Source organism: Ictalurus furcatus, chromosome 16 (genome assembly GCF_023375685.1).
Source record: "Ictalurus furcatus strain D&B chromosome 16, Billie_1.0, whole genome shotgun sequence".
Taxonomy (NCBI): domain Eukaryota; kingdom Metazoa; phylum Chordata; class Actinopteri; order Siluriformes; family Ictaluridae; genus Ictalurus; species Ictalurus furcatus.
The window spans coordinates 21,995,052-22,015,521 of NC_071270.1; the positions used below are offsets into that span (position 1 = coordinate 21,995,052).

At 41.9% G+C, this 20,470-nt stretch overlaps 1 protein-coding gene across 3 annotated transcripts in view; it reads right to left on the reverse strand.

Annotated features, from left to right (window-relative positions):
- The window catches only part of ppp3ccb (protein phosphatase 3, catalytic subunit, gamma isozyme, b), a 64,428-nt gene extending 45,746 nt beyond the window's left edge, over positions 1-18,682 (reverse strand). For all 3 annotated transcript variants that reach the window (XM_053646088.1, XM_053646087.1, XM_053646086.1), the window contains exons 1-2: positions 18,404-18,682; positions 2,688-2,885 (exon numbers count right to left, since the gene is read on the reverse strand). In XM_053646088.1, coding sequence (XP_053502063.1) covers positions 2,688-2,885; positions 18,404-18,455 — 250 coding nt within the window. In that variant the 5' untranslated portion in view covers positions 18,456-18,682. The remainder of the gene's footprint in view (positions 1-2,687; positions 2,886-18,403) is intronic.
- Between the last annotated feature and the right edge of the window lie 1,788 nt (positions 18,683-20,470).

The window sequence follows — 20,470 nt, forward strand, 5'->3', positions numbered from 1 at the left end:
AATACTGGAGAGCTCAAACACCTACAGAATTGCCACTCGTTCCAGATTCATATGTCGATTGGTTCATCTGCTGAGGGGGAAAAGAAGAATGATCTTTTGGCACATTTCTGAGTAACCAGCTTACTTAAAAGTTAAATTGCTGAGATTTTCGTAAAAATCATTACTGCAACGTTGCCCTTTGCAATATGGATATCTGACGCTCGCCCAGATTACAGATAAGCTTTTTGGGGTTGGTCTGATAAACTGTGCCACTGTGACATAATAAAAAATGATAATTTTGGTTCATTTAATACGGGTTTGTCTATACAATCGGTTATAGTTTGCTTTGATATAGACTAGTGATTCTCGTGATCACATTGTGCAGCAGTATATTCGTATCATGCTATTTTTATACATACCGAGCAGGACTCGACTCCACAGTGACTCATCACAGTGAGAATAAAGACAGTATAGTTTACTGAGAGAGAAGATTTATGAAGAGATCCTTGCAAGACCCTACTGGAAGCCAGTGAATGTGTCAGGTGCCTGAGAATCCACCTGTACACGGTGTAATAGGCATGTAGCTGGATATAATGATTATCATTGCCTTACCTGCAGAGGTGCCAACATTGGTAACAAGAAAATCCTAGCAACCGGTGAGGGGGTTGGGGAAGATGAGACATCTAATAGTTTTCCAAGCAACAGTAAGAAAACAGTAAGGCTAAAGACTGATATGACTGCTACTAAGTAATAAGCATCACCGCCATTAATTTTAACTGACCAAAAAGACCACAGCCCCACCTACGTGCCCCACACAGCCCCACCTACGTTTCTCATAAGACTGAGGCTCACGAATAGATAAAATCAGTGTGAAGTGAGAGCTACCGCCAACAGAAACAAAAGCATGTCTTTCACATCCTCTGTCCTTTCCCCTTCAGTGACTTGGGCTTTTCTGTTGGGTGAAATTTATTCGAGTTTGGTCTGCTTTAGATGAAAAAGTTGAAAAGCACAGGTTTCGGATACATGTGCGTGCTGTAGGAGTGTAATAACCTGTAATAGGTAACTACATGTAACAGGAGGGTAATTACCTGTAATAGGCATGTAACTAAATGTAAGAGACATGTAATTACCAGCAATACGAGTTCGACCACCTTTAAAAGGCACATAACCGACTGTAATCGTCACTAATCTACAGACAACACAAATGCACCTATTTGGAACCTATTTGGGGCACCTATTTGGGGCGGCTGTGGTTCAGGTGGTAGAGCGGGTTGTCCACTAATCGTAGGGTTGGCGGTTCGATTCCCGGCCCACGTGACTCCACATGCCGAAGTGTCCTTGGGCAAGACATTGAACCTCAAGTTGCTCCCGATGGCAAGTTAGCGCCTTGCATGGCAGCTCTGCTACCATTGGTGTGTGTGTGTGTGTGTGTGTGTGTGTGTGTGAATGAGACACAGCTTTGGATAAAAGCGCTATATAAGTGCGCCATTTACCATTTAGGAACCGAAGGGCGATTGCATGCACCAGGTGCCTATCTAGTTGTAATAGGTGTGTAGCTACCAGTACAAGGCTTGCACTTACCTCCAACAAGTATGTTACCACCGGTAACAGGTGTGCAACCAGTTTTAAAAAAAAAAAAGCAAAAGGTGTGGAAGTACTGTAAAAGTACCTGTAAAAGGTGTGGAAGTACTTTTAATAAAGCAAATGACCACCTGTAGCAGGTGTGCAACTACCTCCAACAAGCATATGACCACCTATAACAGGTATGTAACCACCTCTAACAAGCAAATGACCACCTCTAACAGATGTGTAACCACCTCTAACAAGCAAATGACCACCTCTAACAGATGTGTAACCACCTCTAACAAGCAAATGACCACCTCTAACAGATGTGTAACCACCTCTAACAAGCAAATGACCACCTCTAACAGATGTGTAACCACCTCTAACAAGCAAATGACCACCTCTAACAGATGTGTAACCACCTCTAACAAGCAAATGACCACCTCTAACAGATGTGTAACCACCTCTAACAAGCAAATGACCACCTCTAACAGATGTGTAACCACCTCTAACAAGCAAATGACCACCTGTAACAGATGTGTAACCACCTCTAACAAGCAAATGACCACCTGTAATAGATGTGTAACCACCTCTAACAAGCAAATGACCACCTGTAACAGATGTGTAACCACCTCTAACAAGCAAATGACCACCTGTAACAGGTGTGCAACTACCTCTAACAAGCATGACAACCTGTAACAGGTATGTAACCACCTCTAACAAGCAAATGACCACCTGTAACAGATGTGTAACCACCTCTAACAAGCATATGACCACCTGTAATGGGTGTGCAACTACCTCTAACAAGCATGTGACAACCTGTAACAGGTGTGTCACTACCCTTAAAAAAAGCATGTGACCACCTGTAACAGGTGTGTAACCACCTCTAACAAGTGTGCAACTCCCTTTAATAAAGCACATGACCACCTGCAGTTGGTGTAACTTCATCTAATAATACGTAACTACCCATTACTTATAGAACTAAAATCATCCTTCCTTTTACAATTCCTACTTCACCAAGAATCTACCTTCCTATACTAGGTTTAACTGATAAGCAGCTACCTGTAGCTGTACCCATAGTGTTCCTGTAACAGAAATGTATGTACCTGTACTGCGGTGTTTAACTACGTGAAACGGATGCCCACCTGTAATAGGCGCCTCCACCTCCAGCATACACTTCTCATGGCGCAGGATGTTGGCGCCATCGTTGATGATGCGCAGCGCCACATCCTCCTCCAGCCGTCCCTCTTTCAGCAGGTGAGCCTTCAGCAGCTCCACCTTAGGCCGACCGTCCTCATAGAGCTCTTTCATGGTGAGGCGCGTCGTCGGGGGATACGGCACTGCTACAAAAGCCGAGAAGAGGGGAACAAAGACAGACATTGTACTTCTTTCAGTCATAGGAATGCAAAGATAACAACGATTACTGAGCACCCAAAGCCCAACAAAGACAAACACACTGTACTGCTGTAGTCAAGTTAAAACAAAACCAAATACCCAAGTCTCTCTTTATTCTGTCCATGTACTTCGGACATCAGAAGTCATCAACCTAGTAAATATCTAAATTGACTTTGGTATAAAAAGGTTCTGAACTGGATTTCCTTTTTCTAATCATAGAGCATGCCTCAAGGGACGTCTTATTGGTTTCTGAAAGATCTAAAATACATTCAGACCTTTAGCAACGGCCATCTAGGTCATCTTTTTTTCCCCCGCTTTCCATTAGTAGTGTGCTCTATGGCCAAAAATTTCACAGTACAGCTTAAAATTCACAGGGTATCTGTGCATGTATAAAACGGTATAATGTGATTTATAAGAACCAGATTATATATCAGGGCAGTGGTAGTGGCAGTGGTTAAGATGTTGGATTACCGATCGGAAGGTTGTGAGTTCAAATCCTAAGACGGCCGAGCTGTCACCGCTGGGCCTTTGATCATGGCCTCAACTTAACCCTCAACCGCCCAGTTGTAGAAATGAGATACATGTAAGTCGCTCTGGATATGGGCGTCTGCCAAATGCCGTAAAAGTAAATGTAACTGACTGATATTCTTGGTAATCTTTGATTGTCTGTTGAATGAACTAAAAAACCAAACCAAACTGAACTTCGTTTATGTTGTCCTTTAATTTCAACACGAATAAAAAAAAGTATAAAAAGTCCTTCGCTTTACCCACCCTTATACTCATATCTGAACAATATTTCTGTCTGGAACACCTCCTCATACGAACGTGATTACTGACTTGACCAATGACAGCGCTCTCCCTCTTACAGGTGAGAGCTGACGAGTGCAAAGTCATGGAAACGGAGTCAATGCGAGTATTGACTGGCGTGGTGCTGTGTTCGAGGTCACGTGAAACCAGTCACGTTCTTCATTTATTCATTCTGATATTCTGACCAAAATGGATTTATGTTTAATATGATAGAGTCCCGTCCCCCCCCACATAAAGAGAGTCACATAGTATTATTGGCATGAAGAAAAGGGAAAAAAAAAAAATCCATATCTTAGTTTACAGTCGTTTACAGACTGTGTTTACTTACTCTATCTGTTTTCCCTCAGCTTTCAGTCTGGAGCAGATAAAGAGCTAAAGTCGGTCAGAAAAAACAGCACCGTTTCCATTCATCCATTTTTAAACCCCTTTTGAATTTGCGTATTATTCAAAAAAAAAAAAAAAAAAAAAAAAAAAAAAAAAAAAAAAAAAAAAAAAAAAAGCATTTCCTTCTTGTATCGCTTCAGAACAGTTACAGAAACTGCATAGAAACATACGACCTTTCACATGTGTACAAGAATTTGTTTAAAATCCTTTGGCACACACCAACTAAAGATTCCTTGTGAAACCTAAGCGGGTCAACGAGAGAGACGAAATGAAAAGGAGGACGGTGTAATACAGTAGCTGTCTCGGCTAAACGCACCATAATCTAATTTCCAGCAAACTCTCACCTCATTAGGGAACAAGAAAGAAAGAGATGAGCGAATTCTCCCTAGAGAGATGGTTTAAATTGGACTGTAGCTCAAACTTCTCTCTAATTCCGGTGTTAACATATATTTAAAAAAAAGTAAAAAAAAAAAAAAAAAAAAAAAAAAAAAAAAAAAAAATCACCAGGTGCATAAATTAGCTCACGCTGTTATGGTCGATAATTTTGAAAAATTTAAGAAAAACCCATACCTGGTATCTCACAATCACACACTATATATACACATACACAATATATATATATATATATATATATATATATATATATATATATATATATATATATATATATATATGTTCTTGACTATTTCGTATCCAGATCAATCAGTCCTTTTTAGTAAATTAGTAAAATATATTCTTGAACGTTTAGATTATTTGTAACACTATACTCTTTATATAGCAGAAGTATTCCCGTTATGACGCATCGTTTATTTGTCAAATTCTCGTAAAACCCTTCAGTGTACACAAGTACATGAAAGGTACTTTACAATACTGATTATGATCAGATTTTTCTCACAGCTCAGTGTGCCAAGATAGTGAAGCAGAACACAGAGCGAGATGGCGTGATGACTGATTTGCACAGGGCCATGACATCTTAACCACATTTCACGCCAGCTGTAGTATTCGGCTGTAACGGATTATTTTAACTCCAGTGGAAATGTCTTCTGGAGTTCTGGGTGTGAATCTGGGAGTTCGTTTTCTGCCGCAGCAGCTCGGACAGTAGCGCCGGCTATAATTCACATCACGGGTTTATGTTAATTTGCTCGTTCGTTTCTATAGTAACTACTGACTTACAACTTACGCAGGGACCCGTACGGCTCCATATAACCTGAAGGCAATAATAAAACAGATTGAAAATAAATAAATAAAAATTATTATTTAATAAATAAAAATGTAGAATTGTTGAAATAGCTTTGTAAAAGACAGTGCATGTCTTCCTCCAGGGGAAAGTCTTCAGGACAGTGTGCCAGTGACTAACTCGGTTCGTGGACACTGTCCCGCAACAATTAATGTAACTAACTTGGGCAGTGGTAGCTTAGCGATTAAGACACCGGACCACTGAATGGTTGCGAGTTCACATCCCAGCACTGACAAGCCGCCGTTGCTGGGCGCTTGAGCAAGCCCCTTAATCCTCAACTGATCAGGTGTATAAATTAGATAAATCTGAGATAAATGAGATATGATATAAATTAGATATATCTGGATAACGGCGTCTGCCAAAGGTCATAAATGTAATGTAAAAAAACTTAACAGCACAATTTATAACAAAAGTTATCTACCTAATAAAAACCATTCAACTGACAGCCATATCAGGGTAGCAGGGGCTCAACGGGTACGGCAGCGAGTCACTGATCAGAAGGTCAGTGGTCAGGGGTTCAAGCCCCAGCAAATGGTAAACTGTCAGCACTTATATAGCACCTATTTTAACCTTAGCAGTTCTACAAAGCGCTCTACACTGGTTCTCATTCACCCATTCTCACACACCAGTGGTAGCAGAGCTGCTACGCAAGGTGCTCACTTGCCACCGGGAGCAACTTGGGGTTCCGTGTCTTGCCCAAGGACACTTCGGCATGTGGAGTAATAGGGCCGGAAATCGAACCGCAAACACTACGATTAGCGGACAACCCGCTCTACCACCTGAGCCACAGGTGTTGGGCCATTAACCCTCTCTGCACCAGGGACACTATCATGGCTGACCCTGTGCTCTGACCAACAAACTGGGATATCCGAAGTAAAGAATTTCACTATGCTATAACGTAATGTAATAAAGGCTTCGTCTTCATCTCGTCTCGACCGATGTGTGTAGTGCAGCAGGTGGAGGGATTCGGCACAAGTTGAGTGGACTACAATTATAGCATTCAGATACGTCACACCACCATGAAGTGCAAAACTACATACCAAATAAACACTCAGTTCGTCAACAACGTGTAGGGTTTATTGTATATTTCTGGCTGTTGAACCACTGGGTTACAAGCCCAGACACAAAACCTGCTTGTTGCCAGTGTCTGAACTACTGGTTTTTCCACCTCAGAATCAACCAGAAGTAGGGGTGGGTGATCTAACTAAAATACATCATATCACGATAGAGAGTCATTTCTACAATACACAACATGTATCACGATAGCTACGTCTGGTATCAAATAGGCATGAAATGATACACTAACGCCAAAATATGAGACATATCCTGTTACAGGCTTCATGAGACGATACTGATGCAGTAAAATATTACATATGAATGCATTTTATTGTGCGAATGACAACAAATCAATCCTCTGCAATATAATCCATCCATCCATCCATTTTCTGTACCGCTTATCCTACTCAGAGTTGAAAGGAACCTCAGTCCATCCCAGGGAAGTTGGGGAACAAGTTGTAGGGCACCCTGGATAGGAGGCGAGTCCATCGCAGGGCACAATCGCACACACATTCACACACTATGGACACTTTGGAGATGCCATTCAGCCTACAACGCATGTCTTCGGTCTGGGGGAGGAAACCGGAGTATCCCGAGGAAACCCTCGACGCACAGGGAGAACATGCAAACTCACAAAAAGGAGGAAGTGTGAAACGAACCCCCATCCCCAGAGGGGTAATTTGAATCTTTTTCGGTGTCAAATGTATTTCATGGCAAAGTTATTCATATGGAGAGATCGTCTGATGCTAGATCGTGCCTTCAGTGACTGAATAACAGATCAGTTTCATCGCTCCTTCTGCTGCATAACGTCCAGCTGAAATGCACGAGCGCGTCCATCTCGCCGAGTGAACTGTACAGATCGAGAAAACATTCGTGATTTTATTTTGTAATTTTTTCACGTCGCAGAAACTCATTTCTGCTTCCACCACTGCCAACACGCCGTGCTTCTGAATCCTTTTAGATGCGCGTGTGACTCACAGCAAGCGTAGCACACAGACACTGATATTAACCAATGTTTCAGACCACAGTCAACGCGGCTGTGACGAACATCTAACGAGCTCTAAAGTGACTTGTAATCTCTCCGAAAAGTGTCATACTTTATCACGGTATCGCTATTACATCGCTGTACTGCTCAGTCCTCACCACAGGTTTCTTCCTTTGGTGTTTATCTTACAGATATGGTCTTACAGAACATATTATTTGGGGAAAAGCCAGACATTCTTAATATACTTCCTTCATGCAAGCACCAAGAAAGTAACTAAGATTTTCTAAATGATTTGGCAAAGTAAATGTGATTGACTGAAGTAAGAAACCAAAATGAGCTGCTGCAGTGAATCGCTCGAACCAAACACCATGGGTTCGGCTTGTTATTCAGTGGTGCTCGGTGCACAAGCATGACAGAGACCTTTATAATTATGGTTTCAACCACTGCATTAAACCACATTTTAAAAACAAAGCAATATATTTAAAAAAGTACAAGATAACGCAGGGGGGAGAATACATTCTGGCTTCTACGAATCTGAACAGGCCACACCCACAAGTGACAAGAGAAGCAGTCAGTACATGCCCACGAGTTCTCCGAGTGACTTGGTGCATGTCAGTGCAGGCTTCCACACAACAGTAAAAGAGTGAGGTTGGAGTAAATGGTTTGGGGGAGGGGGGGGACAGAATGTTTCCTAGAGGTCAGACTCTTCTTACATTTTAACTTCTCTTAACTAAACTAAAAAAAAATTAAAAACGGTCATAAAAATATTATTAAACTAATATGCACTGAGGTGTTCTAACAAACAGAGCTATGCTTTAGTTCAAGCCCCTTCTCCGGTTCATGTAGAATGTTAAGAAGAGGAAGATGCGGTTTCTTTCACGGCTGAGTGAATAAATACAGTGTGCACCTGCTCATTTGCCTCTCACTGTGGCAAGAGCATGACTCAAAACCATGCAAAAAGAACCGCGGAGCCTCCTTTAACGCGAGAAGAACCGGGGAGCCTCCTTTAACGCGAGAAGAACCGCGGAGCCTCCTTTAACGCGAGAAGAACCGCGGAGCCTCCTTTAACGCGAGAAGAACCGCGGAGCCTCCTTTAACGCGAGAAGAACCGCGGAGCCTCCTTTAACGCGAGAAGAACCGCGGAGCCTCCTTTAACGCGAGAAGAACCGGGGAGCCTCCTTTAACGCGAGAAGAACCGCGGAGCCTCCTTTAACGCGAGAAGAACCGCGGAGCCTCCTTTAACGCGAGAAGAACCGCGGAGCCTCCTTTAACGCGAGAAGAACCGCGGAGCCTCCTTTAACGCGAGAAGAACCGCGGAGCCTCCTTTAACGCGAGAAGAACCGCGGAGCCTCCTTTAACGCGAGAAGAACCGGGGAGCCTCCTTTAACGCGAGAAGAACCGCGGAGCCTCCTTTAACGCGAGAAGAACCGCGGAGCCTCCTTTAACGCGAGAAGAACCGCGGAGCCTCCTTTAACGCGAGAAGAACCGCGGAGCCTCCTTTAACGCGAGAAGAACCGCGGAGCCTCCTTTAACGCGAGAAGAACCGCGGAGCCTCCTTTAACGCGAGAAGAACCGCGGAGCCTCCTTTAACGCGAGAAGAACCGCGGAGCCTCCTTTAACGCGAGAAGAACCGCGGAGCCTCCTTTAACGCGAGAAGAACCGTGGTGCCTCCTTTAACGCGAGAAGAACCGCGGAGCCTTCTTTAACGCGAGAAGAACCGTGGTGCTTTCTTAAATGCAAGAAGGCCTGTCCAGATAATGACAATGATTCTCAAACAAATAATTCCAATTATACCAAAGTGTCACTCAACTCTCGATTCTGATTGTTCAGAAAGTATCGATTCATTCGCCTTGACAGCAGTTGGGCTGCAAAACTAAAAGCACGTGTTTATATACTAATGCACTCAGCTAATTTGCATTCACTATATGGTCAAAAAATTGTAATTGTTGGCAAATTGCTGAAGTACAAGATGAGTAAAGCACTTTGAGACGTGCCAACACGGGCAAACAATCAGTAAATATTAAATAAATAAATAAATAAATAAATAAATAACTTCTGGATGGTAGCAGTAACTCCGCTTTGCACGGTGCCACGTAAAACCCCGTCACTGATTACTTTCCTACAACATCGCACCCAGTCATGTTTATTCCTTACTCAGTTTAAAAGGGGAAAGAGTTATTAAAGCAGTGCCCTGTTAAATAAAACAAATAAAACATCATCTCCACTTCAGATTGTTTTAAATACCAAGTAATCGTTTGCTCTTTTCTAACGTAAAACATCGTGTACAAGCGTACTCCTCTACAAAACTCTCAACGCTCCTCGCCAATAAAGTCAAACGGCTCTGTTTCTCTACGTCCGTGATCCGCAGCTTGACTGCACGTGAAGCCTTGAGCGAGAGCCGAAGTTTAAACGCGGTCGAATGTTTTGATTGGGCGACCTGCCAGATGACTCGTACGGACGACTTTTTCTTTCAGCAGACGGTGCCATGTTAACACGGCGTGAGCGTGTGTGTACGTTTGGACGTGCGGCTAATGCACCACAGGCTTAGAAAAAGATTTCACCGAAGTAGGTTAGTGAAGGTCTGTGGAGAATCAGGAACAGGTTTTTTTTTTTTTTAAATGCATACAGAAACCATTGAAAATCAAAATGCGTATCTTTCTTCGGTTGATCATTTGAAACTTTTTATATGTCTGGAACCGTTCAGCCCATCAATCAGTCTATCTAGAGGAATAACCTACCTCCGGAAGTTTCCAAAATGACACATGATCAAATGTAATAATGAACTGCAGAAACCCTATAAAACTCTAATATAATTAAAACTACATCGACGGAGTGTCTGAACAGTCAGGAACCAATGAGAGTAAAACTATACGTGTATCATTTTATCTTAATCTTTAGACTCCATGTATTTTCTCAGCCGTTGTACTGTTTTTTGTTTTGTTGTCGATTTTGCTCGACATATTTGGACGGACAGTATTTGCTCGACATGTTCCCGTTGCTTCCTGGCATTTTAGACACCCTGCAGTACAGGCAATTGCATTACGACTACACAGGAAGCCTGGCTTCCACTGAAATGTCATTAAAATGTGGCAATCAAATTGACCAAAGTTTACCACAGTTCACCAAAAATGTGGATATTGTTCATCAGCCTTAGAGGAATGCAATATTTTTGTGAATCAAGCGATCATATTTCACGCTGTTTCAGAGAACAGAGCAGCCTGCGTGAAAACCTCTATAGTGGGCTTTAAAGTGCACCTATGATGTTTTTTCAAATATTACCTTTCATCTAGTGTGTTATAGAGCTGTCTGTGAGTGTAAAAATTTCAAAAAAATATGCAAAGTGGAGTTATTGACTCCCAAAAGAAGGAACCGATTCTGAACAGCTGAAACGATTCGTTAGTAATTCCAGACTTTACTTCCTGTACTAATCTATGTAGGTTTGTAACAAAAAAGCCCCGCCTCTGGTCTTCATCGGCGGCTCGCTGACAGCGCTAGACCAATCACGACAGAATGAGACATCTGACCAATCAGAGCAGAGTATGCTCTCTGAAAGGAAGAGTTTAGATTGAATCCTTTAGAACGAATCATTTAATGAGTCGTTTGTGACGGCGGGGGCGGGGGGTTATGCTGCAGTTTAAATTATGAGCACGTTAAAGTGTTTTATGACCTCGGATGCATGTAAATCTATCGTGTGAGACCTTTAAAACAAAATTAGGCACGTGTCAAATCCATAATAGGTGCGCTTTAAAGAAAAATAAGACGTGGAGCTAATAAACACAGAGAGAAGCCGGTGCGTCTGTTAGGTGTTTGTGTACTCGCTGTTTTAATGGGATGAAAGATTAACGTTCACTGGACAAAACGTCAATTTGAGGCCAAGTCCGCATTAATCGGGAGAAATTTGAAAACGCATCTTTTTTCCCTCTACGTTTTGGCCTTCCGTCCACACCGAGACAGCGTTTCAGTCCAGCGAAAAGGGAGCGTTCTTCCAAAAACGCTCTCCCAAGTGGATCAATTTGAAAACGTCGTTATTCACAAACAATGATGCATTTTTAGTCATTTGACACAGTCAACTCAAAACAAACAAGATGGTGGATGATGTTCTACTGCAGTACAACAACTCCACCTCTTCGTCTGTCCATTTGAAATAAATAAATAAATAGATAGATAGATAAATAAATAAACTCACTCCATCAGTTTCACCAATTCAAGTCATTTTCTGTAGCGACAACAACAACAAAAAAAAGCTCAAGTTGCATCACAAATTTAGTTAAAAATAAAAATCAAACATTTCTGGCCAGAGCATACACACACACTTTTGTCCAGCCTGTCTTAGTTCAGTAAAACTGATTGGCTGTGTTTATTATTAGTCTTGGATTATGTGGAGCTCCTGCCAAACAAGTGTCAGTGATTTACAGTAGAAACGATAACGTGCTAGAATGACAGCGTTAATATAAACCCATCGTTCATGTTAAGCATGTAGTACGTAACGTGAACGTATTGTCCAGAACAGAGAGTTGGTTAATGTTTCCCCGATTTTATTAACCACCAGCTGCAATTATTGCCCTGTATATACACGCCCTAATCAGGGTGGGACAATGGTGCAGTGGGTCTGATCCCGAGCTCGGGTTACCGCCTGTGCATCGTTTCGCACCCTCTCCTCGTATCCATGAGGGTTCCCTTCAGGTTCTCCGGTTTCCTCCTACCAAAAACATGCCAGTAGGTGGACTGGTTATGGTAAACTGCCCTTGGCTGTATGTGTGCATGTCTGCACGATGCCCTGTGACGGACTGGCTTCCCATCCAGGATGAAAAGGGCAGTGGTGGCTTGGCGGTGGTCAAGGCTCTGGGTGATCCGAAGGTCGGGGGGTTCAAGCCCCAGCACTGCCAAGCTGCCACAGTTATAAAGCAGTTATTCTGAATCGATGAAGGAACTTGACTAATCAATTAAGTGATTAACCGAGTACTAGAGTCGATTAATAGTGCTCATTACTAATGCACACATTTGGTTGTGCTGAAGTGTTATGAAGTTGTGTTATACTACTTCTCAAGGCACTCAAAATAGCGTAAAAGTCTTCCGGCTTAGCTGGAGGTGTAAAAGTCGTGGTGTGAAGACAGACGAGATGTGATAAACGATAAAGAACGACTGTGTGTTTGGCTGGCACTCTTTTGATGGCATCATCCTGTTGCTCGCCTTCAGAATATTCAACACTACAGTAGTTACAGCAGGGTAAAGCGATAGATGTGATACAGCAGCTATCACCAAGAACCAAGCATGAAAAAAACCCAAACGTTTTAATCGGTCCCGATGGTTGAATAAATCTCACTAGAAATACCAAAGGGGAACGCCGTGCTCTTGCCAAATGTTCACAGGTTTAAAGATACCCTGAAGCCTTACACACACATGCACATACACTCGCCACACCCAAACCAAGAGTCTAATCAACTGCACAGACTTGTTCATTCTGTATCGGCACCTCCATACTTGAAGGAACATGTCAGAGGCCAAAAAATGAAATGTAAACAATGTTCCCCGGTGTGTGAAGTTTGCTTCTTTATTTGTGTACTGGAGTTAGTGTAAATCATCGCGGGTTAGAGACTGTGTTTTTCACGACTGCTGCCGGAAAAGTCCAGCAATGTCATTTAGCCCCTTTTACAGATAACAGTGTTATAGTTTCAGAAAGTGTGATAGAGACTTGAAATATTTCAAAACAACTTGAAGAAGCCATTTAAGATTTCGGTTAAATACAAGGTAAGAGGTAAACTGGGCATATTTTATATTTGGCCTAACGAAGATTTGAACCGTGAATAAGCAGACTTGACTAATGAGTTCTTAACATACTGAGGTATTAAGCATATTATGAGTGCTTGATTATTTGGCTATGTGCAGTCACGGGAGACAGTTCGGATTTACGGTCATGAGTTGTGGCACTGAAGCCAGGTTTCTGCTCCTGATTATTCATCGCATTCAGGTTTACCACGGTCACTGCATTGTGGAGCAGAATCACTATACGATATTTTGTTTAAAAAGAGTCAAATAAAACAGGACTCGAGGCTCTTGGAGGTCGTTTTCACACTTGCGATTTCCCCCCCAACTGGACTCAAGACCGTCGAGCACCGTACAATTGCCGAAGTGTGAACGTTGCTTAAGAACGTGGGAGGGGTCCAAAAGTCCCATCCATGGTCCTCTTGAAAACGGAGGTCAGGTAAGGAAGCTATCCTTGCTTGGTAATGTGATTGGTTCGACTTGTCGGGGTACTTCCTGTTCCTACTTTTGTGATGCTGGGGAAAGAGTCGTTACGCTTACTGATATATAAAACCAGACTTCCATAGAACTGGAGGACTGTAATTGGTTCACATTGGATGAACCTAGTGCCTAACAGTTTGTAAACCGTCGTGCACACGTGATGTACAGACTTGCACAATCGATCGGCGATTCAGAAGGAATTCTTTAACGTGAACACAAACCTGCGATTATGAACCCCCGATTATGGGCGGCTGTGGATCAGGTGGTAGAGCGGGTTGTCCACTAATCGTAGGGTTGGCGGTTCGATTCCCGGCCCACGTGACTCCATATACCGGAGTGTCCTTGGGCAAGACACTGAACCCCAAGTTGCTCCCGATGGCAAGTTAGCGCCTTGCATAGCTCTGCTACCATTGGTGTGTGAGTGTGTGTGTGAGAATGAGACACAGTGTAAAGCGCTTTGGACAAAAACGTTATATAAGTGCAGACCATTTTGAACCTGGCCCTCAAACAAGCCCCGAATCAGTCCCGAGTGCAGACTCGAATATTCGAGCCAAGTGTGTAAACGCCCTTATGGCTCCATCCTGGAGGAGGCTGATACCACGGCATGCTAATATTTAAATCTTCACGTCAAGTATAATCATAAATCTTCGCGTCAAAAAATGGAGCATATTAATGGGCTCGGTAGAGAGACAGCTCGTACGCATGCAAGCTTTTCTTTTATGTCTTTAACGGGTCCCGGTCCTCCATTTTTGCACAGCCGTGCAGCCGAATCGTGACAAAATGGAAGTATGTGTGGACTGTGCATCAGAGTATTGAAAAGTGAAAGCCCGGGTTCTGTTTGTAAACGATACGAACAAGTGGCTGGACGTAAAAGACGGAACAAAAGTGGGTCTAAAGCAAAACTCTGTGGGACACCATACCACAAATACACCATACAGACTTTCTCAAAAGAAACATACAAAAAAAAAAAAAATAGAGTGGACAATACTTGAAGAAATCGTAGTCCTCAAGTGTTCACTTGAGTAAAAGGAAATTAATAACGGCTCTTCAAAGTTCAAACACTGACGACAATCTAAACAGCACTCAGTCGAGTACATGCGTTTGCTTGAGTTTTACAGCTACTTCCTCAGAAGCTGTCGTTTTTTGACCCTGCTGAATTTTGACTCACGATCCAACAGCTTGTGTTTGAGGACGACTGTGAAACGATTTCTACTAATGGTACGGACGAATATGAAAACCGAACGTTAAATAACAAACTGGGGCTTGTTTTTGCTTTCTATCAAGTTCGCAATGCATCAATTAAGACATCCTCCCAATGCAACGGCATCAATTACATGAGAAATAAAGTGACTGGTAATAAAATAAAAAATTCAAAAGTGGGGGTAAAATGAAAAGATTAAAATGGAATGAATCAATGTTTTAAAGAAATCTACTCCAGAAATCTAATAGTGAAACGACCCGCCTGTGTTAGTCATCATTCTCCTCCAAATTCAGCACATCTGGACAAGCCAGGAGTCAGAAATTAAAACCGCAGAGGAAAGTGCACATAGCAGGTGCTTAACAATTAGGATTCCTTCATTAAGACGTTCATGTTAAAATCTGCTGTATGCTTTTAACCCTCCTATTATGTTGGGGGTAAAAATGTTACATCCGTTAGTTTATGGGTCAAAATGACTTCCGCAGTTTAAATACACACAAAAAAAACAGCAAAGTACAGCTTAAAACAGTAAACCTTTATCGTGGCTTGACCGAGACGAGCCGCAAGAAGAAATATTTGCATATAAAGTTCATGACCCTAAATTAAGAAAAGTAAAAAAAATTCAAAAGAGAAAAAGAGAGATTAACCAGTATTTCAGACATCTCAAATGTGGAACTGGGTCAAACAGACCCATAACATAATAGGAGGGTTAAACGACCGTACAGGAGGTTTTTTGTGTTATTGTTGCGGCCAAAAATGCTCGATTTTGCTGCGGCACATTTTGCCATGCAACATGCAGAGCTTTTTGTGGTTTTTTTGAGGGGAAAACTACCTAAATTGGCAAAATTGCATTTGCATGAAATTGTTTTGTGTGGTCTTTCGCAGTGATGTTTGTTAGTAGAGACCTTTTAGCTGTACTCGTGTTCGACGCACGTGAACTGAAGAATTCTTTGGCTGAATACTCGTTATTATAACGTCAAACGACGGATCTTTGAAAATAAATCTGTGGAAAATCTGCGGTAATCTTTAATAATTGCAAACTCCTGTGAACATCGCAGAGTTCGCTTGATTTTTTTTTGCGTTAATTTCTGTGCTCACAAAAATCATAAAATCCTGGAGGGACTGCTAAATTACAGCCAATCTTTTTTTTTTTTAATTTCTGAATCAAATGACTAAAGTATTTCATCGAATCGTTCATAATATCCAAAAACAGCTTTCGAAATGAATCGAAAGACAACGAGTCATGAATCGAATTGATTCACCATCAGCCCAATGATTCCTGGATGTTGGCCTTTTTCGAAAGCTTGTCTTAATTATAATCAATCTATGAAAACATTCACTAATGGCCACCTCTTAAACACACAGTACACTCTCGAACTTATTCTCAACATAGATCTGTACGGTACTGAATTAATGTTTTAATATGTTACAAGAAATGCAATACGAGGTATTTTAGGACATTTAGGAAAACTGCATGCTTAGATATATTACAGTACGTTCTACAATGATGGTCACGATGAGGAACATCAAATATGGGTTATAGGGGAAATACTATATTTTACTGTATTTGGTAGGAATTTAGATGCTTTTGTCAAGGACACTATAGAAATGTTTTCGACCCATGAATTGAGTAGGATCTGTCTCACAGTACATCCGTACATCACTAGACTCTTGGAAGGCCTACACATCAACTACAGCAGCCATATTACATTAAATCATACCTGACAGAGTTTTAATGGATGAGACTCCTGCATAGTCTTCCTTTAGCGAGTTTATTTCCAAAAAGAGCCTAGGGACAAATGTAACAGTTATCTGAGATGATGTTAGCAACTGTCTGGCACTGAATACCAGCTCTCTGGTGAGATATGAGAGTAGGTTCGGTCGACTCATCACCAGCGTGTCAATCCTGACAGAGTCGTGCTTGCTCGAACTAACGTTCCTGCCGAGCAATCACTGCTCAACCTTGTTCCCAATGACCAATCACCATCATCACCACTATTCCCAACAACAAATCACTGATCACTGTTTGTCCTACGTGCACACATCTTTCTGCTTCGTTTGAAACTCTCTTCTTTGTGATATTTACAAGAAGTTATTCCACCTGAAGCTCTTCCTTCATATCTATTTCCCAACTCCTCACTACCACTACCTCGTGTTGTCTGTGTTATTTTGAGAGATCTTCTAGTATTTTGCGAATATATAAATAACTGGAGGTGCCATGACCAAAAACGTCGTCTTTCCATAAGATTCAAGTGATAATCTTTTATACCACTGTGTAGGTGAATTCTCAAACCTGACTGGTTGGGCGGTGTGCATCATTCCTGTACGACAGCATGTCTCGGACAGTAGTTCAACAGAACGGAAGTAACATGACCAAAAGGCTTAGATTAACACGCTCGTTCTAATACGGTATCGTTTCTATAGTATCGGCTCATTCGCAGGGACTCGCACGGCAGACACGTAACGTCATCTAAGACTAATAATAAAAAACGTGTTCAAAAAGAGTGTGCTGTTCAAACAAAGAAAAACATTGACGCGGTGACGTTTTTTCTAACAATTACGGAAGGACTCTCAGGGGTCAGTGCTTTGCGAAATTTTTGCAGAATTGTTTATTTATTATTATTATTATTATTATTATTTATGGAGGCTATACAGCAAGTGATAACAGGACATTCAATGTTTTGGAAGGTTCATGATGTGGTGTTCATTCTTAAACGGGGAAAAAAATAACTTTTGGCAAAAAATCAACATGGCATAAGGGGAATAAAACACTCCATACCGTGCAGATATTGGAAAGTAATCCACTTTGAAGCCACACCATCTCTAGGTTGATTATTTTCCTCTAACAGCATGCTCCAAAGTGTCCTTACTCAGTTTCTACTCTTTATGAAAAACTCTATTCTATGGGAGAACCTTCGTCTCAATGCGACACGTTTTGATATTCAACTCATTGACTAGTCAATAAACATGCAATGCGAGTCCGTGACGTCAATCGGCGACTTTTTGAGCACGCACTCGCTACTTTCTCCTGAAACGTGGGCAACACATGTAAGACGCTCGTGCCACCTGGTTCAAAATTTGAGCCGCACGCGAGGCTTTCAAAATGTGAGTGTCACGCGCAGCCATCAGCAAGTCAAATAAGTGGCGGTTTAACGGACGAAGCTCCGATGACATTGACGTTTCCCCTGTTTTATTAATAATTGTTTAACCCAAACGACGGTCTTTCTTGGTTTAAGACAACATTTTTACAGTTCGACGTTTACTAGCTAGAGATAAAAAATAATAATATAAACGGCTTAAAAAAAAGAAAAAGAAAGGTAAGTCTATGTAATGGGTAGTAACTAGCGGTTGTCTGTGAATAGCTAGCTAGCTAGCTGACAGGCAGCGAAATATGTAGTTAGCTAAATATATATTACTGACATTAGATCAGCTAGATATCTCTCTGCAAGCTCGGGGGGCATCAAATGGGCTAAGCTAGATACGCTAGCTCATTTTGATGCCCATGAGCTTGCAGAGAGAATGCTAAAATAAAATATAAATAAATAAAAAGGTTTACCTTTAATGGGCCGCTCACTGGTGGAGAGTTTGTTCTGGTCCTTGGTCGACATCGTCCAAACAGTCTCTGTTCACCAAAACTAGATAATTCCTACGCGTAGCTAACCGCCTAGCTAATAGAGTTAGCTAGCAGGCTAGCTACGTCTCGGCTAACAGAAAAAGTAAATGGCTGCTCCTGTGAAAAGCAAGGAGAGCCGGTCTAAAACTCGTCCTTAATGTGTAGAGTCACATATACTCTGGGGAATGGGGAGGCAGGGGAAGTCGGGGGTGTCTGGGAAAATGCTGAATTTTGTGTCCTTGGTTATAGGAGCGACCCCAGCGGCTGTCAATTTCTGCCGGAGGAGGAAAATCAGCGAAGCCAGGAAATGTAAGAAAGAAAAAATTATTTGAATTTCCAGTTCCTCTTTCACGCTGTTATTGTTTATCCAGAAAGTTGTTTGTTTTTCCCCTCCCCGGTTGTTTTATCGCGTCTAGTCGCGGACCTGTTTGCTTTCTCCGTTTTCAGTACTGATCCGTTGAGTGAACCTGACTCTCCCCTGTTTTCTGTCGGATTAAACATAAATCCACAGCACTAGCGGATTTCCTACAACATGGCGACTACGAGCTTTAGCGCGGCGTTTCTGGGTAATGTAGTTCTCTCATAGGCATCTGTTCTGTAGAGTAGTAGTGCTTCTCTGGACGGTTACTGCAGCCAGGGACCTCTTGAACTGTTTAAAACAATCCCCTCTGAGAATGATTAGGCACATATTTATTGAAATGCATTAATCTGTTCGTTCATTCTGGGATGACCAGGCCAGGCACATATTCTCTCTCTCTCACACACACACACACACACACACACACATTCACTCTGAGGGGCAATGTACTGCAGCCTATCCAGTACACCAGGACTTTGGGACCCAAAGCAATCTCACACGGCCCAGATCGCTTACTCAGTAGAGCATCAGACTTTCAATCTGAGGGTCCAGAGTTCCTGTTCGAACATTATACCCACTTGGTGCTAATTGAGTTTGTCTTAGCTTGTTGTTTAAGATGGTGGATTTCTGACTGGAAGGTTGTGAGTTCAAATCCCAGCAATGCTAAGCTGAGCAAGGCCCTTAACTGCTCAACGTACAAATGAGATGGATGTAAGTCGCGCTGGTTGAAGGGCGTCTGCCAAATGTCATAAATGACTCCAAAGTGCAGTGGAAAACCTTATCAGAAGTGTGTAGGTTATATAGTAGGGTGGATGTTCAGTACTCAGGTGTCCACATACTTTTGGCCATGTAGTGCTGATCTAGCCCCCATCCAGTAAGCGATGAGGAAATGCACCCTGTGACTACAAGAACACAAAAGGGGGAAGCCATAGCATTCTCCTCTGAGTGACACCGGATAGTTGATGAATTACAGGATCACATTACGCATGTCATCTAGGGAAAACGTTACCAGCACTGATTGTGTTAAATATAGGGTACAGGGTCATAGGATATGGATTAGGATTACATTCACAGTATCACAGTAGCAGTTCTTATGTGCAGCCTAGAGATTATACAGTGGAGCAGGAAGAAGGACGTGAGAGTAGATCGAGAACGGAGAAGCAGGAGGAACCAGTGAGTGCACTCGGCGCCATCTTGTGACAGAACCTAAAAAAAAAATGGCACCATATTTCACTTTACAGATTAACAGCAAACAGTGTTTTTCTTCATCCTCTTTTTCTGATGGACTATGTTTCTTTCACAGTATAAATCTAATCACAGTAGCCTCTTCTGTACATTTGGTTAGAAGCTTGGTACCTACGGCAGCACATTTTCATAGTTTGTACCAAAATGTACCAGTACCTTTTTTGTTCATAGTTTAAAACACTAAGTAGGCATTTAATAATCAGGAACAAGATTATACTGATCTGAATCACACATAATGACTTGCTGGCTCTAAAGTACACCATATCAGAGGTTCTCAAACTTGAACTGTAAAATTTAATTACACTCACCCCTTCAGTACACAGTATTTAAATGTGTGCAATAATATTTTGGTGGTTTAGAAACAAAGGAACTTCAGGATTTTAAAAAAATATATATATTCTTTTCAT